Here is a 12,665-nt window from a genome sequence, read left to right as displayed (position 1 = left end):
ATTACTAAAATAGGTATAATAATTAATTTTAAATTTAAAAGTATAAAAGTTAAAAAATTTTAAATATTTTAAAATTACTATAAAAAATAATTTAGACAAAAGTTAGACACCAAACAAAAGGCACCTATTGAATCATTTTCCAACACATCATACCAAACATACGCAATTCTTCACAGTAGAAAAAGCTTATCAAAGATTAAGGTTACTCAACAAAAATGGGTAAATAATTTTACCTTAGTCCAAGAAGAGGGTATAAGAAGAGTGAAACCTTCCTTCGAATCAGTGTATCTCTGAAGCTCCAAGTCCAACTCTTGAGCCATCAACAATGCACCACTAGTGTTTGATAAATTACTCGAAAGAAAAGTTGTGAGGAGAAGAGTAAGATGGAGCTTCCTCTTAGTAAAAAATGTTGATAAATGCAGGATGTGGTTGTTGTGAGGTTCATTGTGAAGAATGCATAAACAGGGGATTAAGAAGAAGGTTGTGGAAGAAGAGTGTTGTGAATTGTGGAGAAGAATGAAGCAGGTTTTCAAAGCCATTGGAATTGAATTGCAAAGTCTTATGTGTCGGGTTTCATTCGTCCCAGGGACATGACAACTTTAAGAGTCGTTAATCGTTAATCATTAAAACACGGGGCACCGGGAGCCACCACTTCCTGTCTTGCTGTTGAATCGTCTTGCGAAATGAGGCCATTACATCGGCTTCCGGGGCTACAATTCCTTGGTCAACATACCAGAACTCGGTGGAGGTGAAACCATCCAATATGTCCTGTAATAGAAAGTATAAATTCACATTAACAACAAACATGTGACAACAATCACCAATGTAGTGTGCATTCAAACAACAAGATTCATCACTCACGAGAAGCATGTTATCAAGTTTCCTAAGCGCTGGAGCATTGATAAAAATATCTGTCCTTGGCCTGCAAATCATTACCTGCAGAATAAAGCAACATATTAGAACTAGAAACATTATGATTCATATTCTACTTTTGTTGAATGAAACCGTACTTGAAAATTTAGGACTTAATCCAAATTTACCTCTAGCTTGCTTCCATCAGGGAATGTTTGCCAAGAAGGTATTAGTTCAACAATGTGATCACTAACACTAACAAGCCATTCCATCTCTCTTCTCCACATAGCTTTCTTTTCAGAAGGTAGAGGTTCTAATCTCCATAATTGTCCAAACACAGTGGCTACACAAGTTGCAAAAAAGTTCAAAACGAATTAAATTCGAACTTTGAAGTTTGAAAGTATCAGAAGAAGGAAATGCATACCGCACAGATTAGTGATAGCATTTGAGATGGCCAAAGCAGTACAAACCCCTTTCCCAGAACCTGACATGTCTTCACCAAGCAACAATTTTGCAAACCTTTCCTTCATCATTTCAGCATCTGCTCCAATTTGAAAGGAAATAAAGTAATTAAATTAACAAACCTACTAGCAATATCATATATCATCCTAAATCATCTTCTAATAATTCTTCTGCTTCCTACTACATAAGGTAAAAGCGAAATACATTTATTATCTTAAAAACAGAACAAACAGTAAAAAAAATTCCTTATTTGAAAATTGATAGGTAGAAAAATGATTTAGGAGAATAAACTACAACTAAACCGACATAAAAAGGGATTATTAGATTCCAATGAATAATTAAACTGAAAAAATAAATAAATAAATAAAAGCGTTGTCATCCTTATACTTTTGAAAATTCAAGCACATCAACCACTTTTATTCATTAAACAAGACAGATTTCTAAAATAACGAGAAACTGACCTGACACTTTTGAACCAATACTACTAAATTTTGTGTCATCCAAATGATGTTCTTGATCATTATCTTTTTCATCAGATTTCCCACACTTGGAAACTGCAGCTTTCAGAATAGGCCATCCAAGTGGAGGAGCAGGTGGAGATGGAGAAGAAGACCCTTTTGCTGCTTTTGCTTCTTCATTTGATGAACATGAGGAACTTGAATTTGATCCACTGAAACTGCTTTCTCTTGACTCAGCAGTGGAATCAGTTAACGACTCTTTTTTAACCAACCCATCTCTCTTCTTCCGAAATTCTTCACTCTTCTTAGACAAAGCACTCATCTTTAACAGCTAATTACAAATTCTCTTTCACTTCCCACACATAACACAAGCTTATATATATGAAAAGGCAAAAGGGGTAGTCACCACTCACTTCACCACTGACCTAGATAAGATTCACCAGGTCCCAGTAACATAGGTTTGGACATGGAAGGAACAAAGGAAGAGGAGAAATGTGATACTATTATTATAGGGAGGGACCAATTCTAAGGTTGTTTTGAAACGAAAAAAGACGATGAAATGATGAAGACGTGTGGACTTTTCCGTAAAGTTTGTGTGTTTTGAGATGCTTCAAAAAAAGGAAGCACATTTCATACAGAGTGTGTTAGAAAGTTCGGAAATTTGATTTCAAGTTTGAAGCTTTGCAATTGGAAGTGGCACCTGCCATGTCCCAACGTCTCTCTCTGGCTTTCGCTCTCACAGTAATTTAAAATTTTATATCATTTTTATTAACAAATTTTGAAAACCGGTTGCTGTGCAAAACGATGAATACCTCAAATTACATTATTGCCCCTATGCACAGTTGAATAATTAATTTGTTGTGTCTTTTTGTAAGTGTACTTTAGCAACGAAATTAGTACTGTTATGCCAAAGTAGTACTTTAGTTATGCTAACGAAATCAGAATGTGTGTTTTTTCAAAATTATCTCTTGTTTTTATTACTTTACTATACAGTGAAAAAAATATTATTGAATAATTTTAGAATAATATACATCAGGAGAGAAATATTATCAATTAAAGAATCACAATATTACACTCTTAATTTTCAATCTTTTCTCTATTTTTAATTAAAAAATTATTACTACTCTTAAAATTCATATTAAGTATGTTCCAATATCATGCCAGTATTTCTCTTATTTGAGAAAGTTATCAATGTAGGAATATAAAACATAATTTTATACTACATTGTTTATGAAAGTTGTAATAAAAACTAAATGACATTGTTTATCTATTTCTAAAGTAGCACTAGAGACTTAGTCAATTTCTTTCTGTTACCTCGTAAAAATTAAACACGAAAGAATCATCAAAATCATTGACACTCTTAAGGATAAGATTTATCTGAATAAAGGCTAGGAGAAATAAAGAACACTTAATTTACAAGCAATGCCATTTAAAATGAATTGAATTTGATGACTTGTCCCATTTATTTATTGGATTAATCACAAAAAATAACCCCGGATTATTTAAATGCTCACAAAATACATTTGAATTTTATTATCGACAAAAATATCTTTAAATAATTTTAAAATGTGATAAAAATGTCCAACAGTAAATATATATTTTTTAAAAATATCTTAAAGATTGAATTTTGATGTTATTTTTTGCAAGCATGATTATAAAGATAAGATATTATTATCTATAAAATTTGATAATTTTTCGTTAAGTATTTATCTTTTTTGTAATTTTTTTGTTAACAACCAATAATACTTTTAAAAAATCACAACAAATATATATTTAGCAAAAAATTAGCAAATTTTAAGAATAATAATATCTCATTTTTCTAATCAAGCTTGCAAAAAATCATATCAAAATTCAATCTCTAATGTATTTTTTGACAAATACATATTTAATGTTAGACTTTTAGCAAAATTATCTAACATTAAACATGTATTTCTCAAAAAATACATTAGAGATTAAATTTTGATGTAATTTTTTATAAGTATAATTATAAAAATGAGATATTATTATATTTAAATTTGGGGGGGGTTTCCTTAAGTATATATTCATTTTTATAATTTTTTTGTTAACAACTAATAATACTTTAAAAAAATTATAAAAAATATATACTTAGCAAAAAAAGTCACCAAATTTTAAGAATAATAATATTTTATTTTTCTAATCATGCTTGCAAAAAATCGTATCAAAATTCAATCTCTAAGACATTTTTTGAAAATACATATTTATTGTTAGATATTTTTGTCGCGTTTTTAAATTATTTAAAAGTATTTTTGTCCATAGTAAAATTTGGGTGTATTTTTGTTAGCATTTGAATAATTAATACTATGTAAACAGCTCCAAAACAGTTTTGGAGCTGCTATGCCTATAGACAATAATAATGGTCCCTTTCGTGATGCTTATGGGAGAGATCATGGTCAGAAGGCGTTTGCCTAAGTAGGAGAAAACGTTGTACCATGTGGAGATAACAATGGCATAGCAGCCGGCAATAGTGCTGGTTGTGGCGAGGGTGGTGCTGTATGGACAGGTTCAGTTGTTCGGAGATGAAGTTTAGTTAGTAATAGTCAATTAAATATTGCTCTCTGAGCTTATTCTATCTTGTTAATTAGCATGGCTGAATTGATAACTTTTTTTTAATGAAAATTCGTTATAGATAACGCGATTTCCTTTCCTGTTTTAATTGTAACCTGTGAATTATTTGCTTAAAGCCGTAAATTCGAGCAAGGACTTCATTGTATAGATTTTGGAGAAGGTAAAAATATTTTTCTCAAACTTTGTAGCAGAATGAATTGAATGTCTTTGCAAGAGTGGCCTATGTAATGAATCATGTTGCTTGTATGGTATTGTTGTTATTGCTTTTGGTTGTTTTGTATGTTCATAAACAACCACAATGGTTTTAAAATATCATGCTCTTAAGTTTAATCCTTGGAGATAATCATTAACCTATTAAAAACTGAATTCGGATAAGTAACAGAAAAATATTTTTTGAATGATCTTATCAAAATTTGTTGAATGATACATGGATGTATGGTAGTTTATTATTAACCATGTGCATGTCTTCTGACTTTTATCTTTTTCTAAAGTATTATTTTCAATAAGCAGTTCTTAACTAAATTTATTATAGTGCACTCCTTTAGAAAATATTAAACTTTAAACCATGATTTTTTTTTACTGGTGAAAATTTATATACAATTATTTTCATACGAAGTTAATAGTTAAAAAATCATTAAATAACAATTTAGTTAAATATATTATATAGTTTCACTTTTTTTAGACTTGAAGTTTGTATAGTTTTAAGTTTAACCATGTGATTTCAGACAGAATGATCCTATTTTTTAGGGTACATAATATTAAAATTATCTAACATAAATCGATTAAAATCAGTAAAGTCAACTCAAATCTTTCGAACTTTTAATATTGACAGTAAAACACACAAATTTATTTTATTTGGTGTTGTAGTTGCTCTTAAATATTAACGCTTGGTCAAAACTCATCGCCGCTAAGTTCAATCCTCCAAGATTATCACTAACCTATCCAAAAAATAAAATAAATAAAGAAAAATACATAGTAAACAATCTTGACAAAATTTTCAGGTTCATTATTTCTTTTAAGTTGTACATGTGAATTATTTTAATCTTAAAATTTAAGAATTAATTTTTTTTCAAATTACAAACCTGAATCACATTAATCCTTGATTTCTTTTTTATTATTGTTTCATCAAGTTTTCATTAATAAGACATTCTAAATTATAGAAAAAATGTTTTTTAAATTGAAAAGCTTGCTAAGGTAAGAAATTGAAAGTCTATTTACCTTCGAATTTATATAGGTGTGTTCAGGGACGGACATAAGGGGGCGAGTGGCGGCCTCGACCCCCTAACTTTTTTTAAGAGTAATAAGTTATTATGTATAATTTAATTTTTTTAAAAAAATATTTAGTATTTAATCTAGTATAAATAAAAATTCAGTCTAATTTTAATATTAATAATTTTTAATATCTAAAAAATAAGTAACAATATTAAAGAAATCTGAAAAAGATATTATCACTAATATTTTTTAATTAAATAAAAAATTTTAAATATCATAAAGTGAATTCTTTTTCTTCTTGTAGTAGTCTTCTTTTATTTATTTGGTATTAATTCTCTCTGTTTCAACTGCTACAATTAAGAGATCTTTTTCAACTATGAATATTGTGAAAAATAACTTAGAAATAAAATAAAAGATGAATTTCTTGATAATTTTCTTTTAATTATATTAAAAAGAAAATTACTGAAAAATTTTACACAAATTCCATTATCGGTGAATTTTATGATATGAAGAATCGACCATTTCGTTAGTAAAAAGTATACACATATTTCTTTTTACTTTAAAATATATTCTCTGTCAATATATTTTTGTAATACATCTTATATTATATAATTTTTTTACATAATTTTTAATATTATATATGTTATTGGCCTCCATAATATTATTTCTGGATCCGTGCCTGGGTGTGTTGCATGAGATTTATAAAGTGGCATGGATAAAAATTTTAGAAATATAAATATTTAATTTGTTAAAAAAAACTGAACTATATATAGTGGTACTCATTTATTTATTTTTATTTATTTTATTTAATTTGGTTGGTACTCTAGAATCTAGATCAGGAATTTTTTTTTAGAGTAAGAAATAGCGGAGATTATTTTCGCTGTGCAATATAATTGGGCTTCATGTTGGCCCATAAAGTCTATTATTTATTAATTTAGTTGCGCTTTTTTCTTTCGTCATTTCTGAAAAAAACAGAATTCTTCCAAAGCAATTGTTTTGATCCCAGTCTCACTCATGGCGGAGGTGTGCTTCTTCCTTCTTCCTCTCTTACTCTCTCTCATTCTCACGTTCCTACCAATTGTTCCTTTTCCCTATAATCTTACGCCATTTATTTCATTTGCTCATTTATGCGATTTATTTAAAATCTGTAACATTCCCCTAATGTTTGCAGATTCGTCTGTTATTAGAGTTATATTCTTTTATTGATCTGTTGAATTATTTAAACATTCGGTATTTCACCTTTCTGTAACAAAAACATTGAGTTGCATTTTTTGTTTCTTTCAAAAACGTGAAAAATTTCGAAATTTTTTATATCAACATTGTTGCTGGTTAAATTTGATCCGGTTCAACGATCCAAGGTTGTTGTTGTTTTAGCCGAATGATTGATTTTTGTCAGGGAAAAAGTGAAAAGTGGGTGAGTGAGAGTGAGAAGAGAAAAATATTCAGAGTATATCGCTTTAATTGTGTTTCTTTGAATTCAAATAATGACATTTCGGATTTTCGGGTTAACTTTGTAAAGTTGGTTTCTATGAAATTGCACCATGCGTATCCATTGCCATATGATTGCTAATCAAGATGTGCTTTATTTCGTTTTAGACATTCATACACATCATAATTCATTTGTGGTTGACGAGGATATGGACAATATGTTTTAAGGCATGCTTGTATTCGTTTTTGGAGTTACAGAGCCTGATAGAATGTTTAACTCTAGCATTTAGTTGATGCATATGTTGTCATGTTTTGCATTTGAACTTTGATGTGACAGGTTCAGTATCATTCTGTCTGTGTTTTTTTGGCATTTCTTCTGATGTTTTTATTTTCGTTTTTTTGGTTCTTTTGGTTACTGCTAGATTGAGCTAAAAACTGCACCTGCTGATTTTCGTTTCCCAACAACAAATCAAACCAGACACTGTTTCACTCGTTATGTAGAGTTTCATAGGTGGATTTTCTGACATTGCCTATCTTGTTCAGCAAAATTTTGTTTCTCTAGAATATTTTATTGAACCTGGACTCTTGATCACAGGTGCTTGGCAGCAAAGGGTGATGGTTCAGCTGAATGTGAGAGATTCGCTAAATATTACCGCTCCCTTTGCCCTGGAGAATGGGTAAGCAACCTATTGCTTGTTTGCTTACATTTAAATTGTCTGCAAAATTACTTCAATTTAAACATTGATGTCATTTGTGAAGCAATGTGATCTGTGGTTTAGTCCTTAATATCAGGTTTCTTTACACAATTAGGAGTTAGAGCCTTATTTATGGTCATGGGTGGTAGTGGGTAGGAGCTTGTGGTGTTGAGTGAGGGCATTGGTGAGTTTTTGACATAAGAAGATAATTGTGGAATTTTATAACAACAACAAGAACAACAAAGCTTTATCTCACCGAATTTTAGAAAATAGTTTTCCCTAAAATCTATGATGGCTGTACTTGTCTCCAATAAAAGATTATGCTTTCCCCTTTAGATAATCTGGATTTGCACTCTACTTCCCCTACCGAATATGTGTCACTGGAGACTAACAAGATAGTATGGGGATTCTTTCTTATATAGTCAAATAGACACTCTTTGTAGTTCACATGCTTGGAGGAAAGAGACAATCGTTGAAACGAGTTTAATGCATTATGAAGTCTGATGAACCAAATGTCATTTCAGAAATAATGAATATTATTTTGGCTAGAAGACATCATGAATATTGAGACATTCACAAATGCACAAGGGCAAAGGAAAAATGTTGTCTTACTGGTGTTATAACTGGGTAACATTCTATATAGCCATTGCATGAGCCAGGTTTATGCATCCATGCTTCTGAGGTGTGATAAGCTTTGGCGGATCCGAACTGCTTTTTCTATATCTCTAGAATTCTCTTTTTCTACTTTCCTTCTCTCTTCAGTAGCCCTTTTCTTTAACATGTTAGATCTACTGAGTCAGTTAATTGACTTGTATTAGCATGATGATTTAGTTACTAGACAAAGATATTTTTCGACCCCTTAGATCATCGCGAAGTCAAAGTATCAAACCATAAACATAAATTGCATTGATACATTATTTCTGACTCGCAAAACTCTATTTGGTGGGTTAGCATTTCTATGTTTGAAAGCTTTTTGTTTGCTAAATTTGTGGCAGGTTGAAAAGTGGAATGAGCAGAGGGAGAATGGGACTTTCCCAGGACCTCTTTGAAATCATGTCTGTGCCTTGGACAACCTTTTGAGGCTTGAAAACACTTGAACTTTCTGTTGGTTTAATTTCTTCTGTTAATTTGATGATCTTTACCAAATCATGTTGGATCAATAAGGCAGTTTATGGGATATTCATTATTCAAAGTTCACAAATTGTTGCACCCTTTTCTTTTTTGGTAACAGAATTTGCCTTTTAAGTTGAAGTGGCGATTCTGACAATTATATTCTCTTCAATCAGAACCTTGTTTTAGATAAGCAATGCTACTAAAAAGTATAGTTTCTAAATCGAATTAAAAATACATAAACAGAGAAAATAAAATTAGTACTATATAAAGCCAAAGAAAAAAAATTGCGTTTTTATTTGAGTGTACATATACATTTCAATATTTCATTAGCTTACACAACTCGTATATTATTGCCAACAAAAAAATGTACGTGATGTTCTCAATGTAGTTATATGCAATTATGCAGAGTGTCCAAAATACACACATCCTAGCCCCTACACTCTACAGGAACTGTATAATAGATATAAAAAAATTCTCAAAGTAATAAACAAATTATCTATATGAAGACCATTTTTTGAAGACCAGTATTTTTAGTGGGACTGAAATATGAAAGATATTCAACAGCTATTTCAATAACAAATTTTGACATAAGAGAAACGGCGTTAAAGAGTGACGATATAAATGAAAATTGTACATCAGTTTACATTTTAACAACTTGGTAATATAAGAAAGGTGGATACTCTGGAACTTACCTCGTCCACAACAAAATAAACCGCTATAAATGTCTTTATTTAGAAAAACAGGTATAACTAACTAACGTTTAATCCTCTAATGTCAAAGTAACATTATACCGTGCAAAAATAAAAATCAATTGTATATTTTAAGGTGTTTATCTTCTTTGCAGTTTCTAATCGGTATTTGTTAAACAGTTTAAGCGAAAAAAACAAAATCCACGCACCCTTCTATATAGGCTATGAAAAACAAATATATAAACCTCAATAACATTAATTCTTTGCTCTTCAATTAATCAATTACCAAATTAATTAAACTCTCCTTTACAAGATGGTTCGGTGCAGCAATATCGTGATCGGAATTCTAAACCTCTTCACCTTGATCCTCTCGATCCCAATCCTGCTCGCCGGCGTGGCCATGCAGAAGCAGGCGGCGACGGAGTGCGAGCGGTGGCTAGACTTTCCCTTCATGGTGGTTGGCATATTTCTGCTGGTTGTGTCACTTGCCGGACTCATTGGAGCATGTTGTCGCTCTACGTGCCTCTTATGGCTCTACCTCTTCGTCATGTTCCTCTTCATCATCTCCCTCTTCGTCTTCACCATCTTCGCCTTCGTCGTCACCCATAAGAATGTCAGTGAAGCCATCTCCAACAAAGGGATCGATGACTATAAGCTTGGAGATTATTCCAAATGGCTCCAAAGGAAGGTCAACGACACAAAGACATGGAACAAAATTAAGAGCTGTTTGCAAACTGGGAAAGTTTGCTCAAATAATAATTACCGTCACAAGTTTTTGGACAACGCTTTCAAATCTGTCGTTGATGAAAAACACACACCAGCAGTTGAGGTAACATATTCATTAATCACATACAATCTCTTTAATTTCTCCTTTAGGGTTTTTCTCAAAGTTTCATCTTCCATTTTCTTCTTGTTACGTTGCATGCATGTGTTAATTAATTAATTAAGAAGTTGTGCACCTTATTATTACTTGATTTTACTAAAATGTCCCTCATTAAAGTTTGATTAGTATTGTGTAACTAATTTTAGATGATTGTTTATTTGTTGTAGCGTGGATGTTGTAAGCCACCAAATGAGTGTAATTTTGTGAATGAAAGTCCGAATGTTTGGACGAAGCCAGAAAATGGAACTTATAACAATCCTGACTGTGATCGATGGAGTAATGACGAAAACACTTTATGCTACGATTGTCAATCTTGCAAGGTTGGATTACTAGAAGATCTTAAATATGACTGGAAGAGATTAGCCATTGCCAACATGATACTCGTCGTCATCTTAACCTTTATCTACTCAATTGGTTGCTGTGCATTTAGAAATAACCGAAGAAACAATTATTATAGAAAATATCGCTAAATTTCCTATTACCATCAACCAAATGATGCATCTATATATGACATGCTTGAGGTAATATCCTTTTATGACGGCGTATTTTGTTGTAAGACAATATTACTAATATTCTATATAAGATTCTTCTTTCGTTATTTTTCTTTTTTCCTTTGCCCTAAAATTTTGGTTTGACTTGTATACATCTTTGCTTTGTATATACTTATCTCCCCGTTAAATTATTTTATATGATTGATTTTTGAACTTTTACTGGTATATATTCCCGTGTCCTACTACATAAAATTATATAAAACTTTTTTATTAAAATTTAAATAAAAAATATATATAATAATTATTATTATAAATATTTTACAACTTAAAAATATTAAAAATAATTAATATTTGTTTTAATCAATTTAGATTAATTGAATCGTCATCTTATTTGTCTATTTAGGCAAGTATTTGGAGTTCGAATTTCGTCTTGTGTGTATAACAATCCATTAGTTAGTAACAGACCCTTAATAAATAGAACATTAATATGTGGTAAATTATTTCTCGACTTGTCAAGTTAAGAAATCCATAAAAAAAATTGTATTTGTCTTTAATATAGATTAATTTTTCATTAATAGCAATACTTATGAACTTTTGCCTTTGTTAAAATTTACTTGGGACAATTTTATTTGTTAGTATCGTATTCATTCTTAAAGTCAAAACAATATGATCAACATTGTTACTTGTTAAAACTTCGCATTTTGTGAAATAATTTTTAAATTTTTAAATTTATAAACTTATTTCATTACAAAAGTCATTAGAGTGATTAATATTTCTTTGTAACATGGTGTACCGAAACACCATCGTTGAGTATTAGTTAGTATGAAAAGAAACCAATAGCAATTTTTGTTATTCAAGATATAATTTATTCTATTGAAAAAATAAATTAATATTTTCTAAACTTGTAAATACATTTTCTTCTAATTTCTTACACCATTTTATTTAACAATATTTATCATTAAAAAATAGCAAATGACCATACTATCCTACAATATATGATATAGAAAGTAATTTCTTATTTTAAAATTAATTCTGGTTAGTGAGATAAAATTTAAAATATTTTTTTATTTTCTTACTCAAATTTAAATTTAAATTTAAAATTGATTAACAACTCATCCTTTTTTAATTTCAATAAAAAAGTAAATTGGTTAGATACAAAATATTCGGCATTTAATAATTTCAATCGTTTAAATTTCAATTACCAAAAATTGGATTACAAATTAATTATAAATGTAATAAACGATAATATATATTATATTAGTACATAAACAATGATATCTAATTTATTTATTATTTATTCTTTTGACATAATTAATGTATAATTTATTGAGAATTGATTTATTAACCAACATTTTTTTCATAAACTTTGTAATATAAGAAAATAGTGATCTTATTTTTATTATTATTTTAAAAATTCTTCATAATTTTTTAATTATGTAATTAATTTAATTAATAACCTTTATTATTACTTTTATACTAAAAAAGTATTAATTTATACTATTTACATATTCTTTTACTACTAATAAATAAACAAGTATTTGCACTATTATATTTATTGTTCTAGATAATAACTTAAGTTACTTATTTTATATATTAAATAATAAGATGAAAAAATCGTTCAATAAATTATATAAATTGTCGTTACAGAAAAGAAAAAAAAGTACATATCATATATAATAATCCTTGATATATATATAGTGTCATGTATATATTAAGATTATCTATTTTAATTATGTGAGTAATTATTGTTATTTTTACTTTTTTGTTATATTAAAAAATAATATTTAAAACTAAAA

At 29.3% G+C, this 12,665-nt stretch overlaps 3 protein-coding genes across 3 annotated transcripts; 2 read left to right on the top strand and 1 right to left on the bottom strand.

Annotated features, from left to right (window-relative positions):
• Positions 1-526: 526 nt before the first annotated feature.
• LOC112699221 (rop guanine nucleotide exchange factor 5-like) lies at positions 527-2,389 on the bottom strand. Its single transcript, XM_029287446.2, has 5 exons — positions 1,776-2,389; positions 1,277-1,393; positions 1,041-1,195; positions 862-936; positions 527-768 (listed from the first exon to the last, which is right to left on the bottom strand). Exons 1-5 carry the CDS (start codon positions 2,092-2,094, stop codon positions 610-612), a joined length of 825 nt encoding a protein of 274 aa, XP_029143279.1. The 5' UTR covers positions 2,095-2,389; the 3' UTR covers positions 527-609.
• A 4,070-nt stretch (positions 2,390-6,459) lies between these two features.
• Positions 6,460-8,996, top strand: LOC112699205 (cytochrome c oxidase subunit 6b-2). Its single transcript, XM_025751692.3, has 4 exons — positions 6,460-6,593; positions 7,421-7,509; positions 7,594-7,675; positions 8,689-8,996. Exons 1-4 carry the CDS (start codon positions 6,585-6,587, stop codon positions 8,740-8,742), a joined length of 234 nt encoding a protein of 77 aa, XP_025607477.1. The 5' UTR covers positions 6,460-6,584; the 3' UTR covers positions 8,743-8,996.
• A 689-nt stretch (positions 8,997-9,685) lies between these two features.
• Positions 9,686-10,978, top strand: LOC112751768 (tetraspanin-8-like). Its single transcript, XM_025801056.3, has 2 exons — positions 9,686-10,324; positions 10,546-10,978. Exons 1-2 carry the CDS (start codon positions 9,809-9,811, stop codon positions 10,846-10,848), a joined length of 819 nt encoding a protein of 272 aa, XP_025656841.1. The 5' UTR covers positions 9,686-9,808; the 3' UTR covers positions 10,849-10,978.
• The last annotated feature ends 1,687 nt before the right edge of the window (positions 10,979-12,665 follow it).

This window comes from Arachis hypogaea, chromosome 1, assembly GCF_003086295.3.
Source record: "Arachis hypogaea cultivar Tifrunner chromosome 1, arahy.Tifrunner.gnm2.J5K5, whole genome shotgun sequence".
Lineage (NCBI taxonomy): Eukaryota > Viridiplantae > Streptophyta > Magnoliopsida > Fabales > Fabaceae > Arachis > Arachis hypogaea.
Note: the sequence above shows the minus strand (reverse complement) of the source record. Positions and strands in the feature narration are given on the sequence as shown.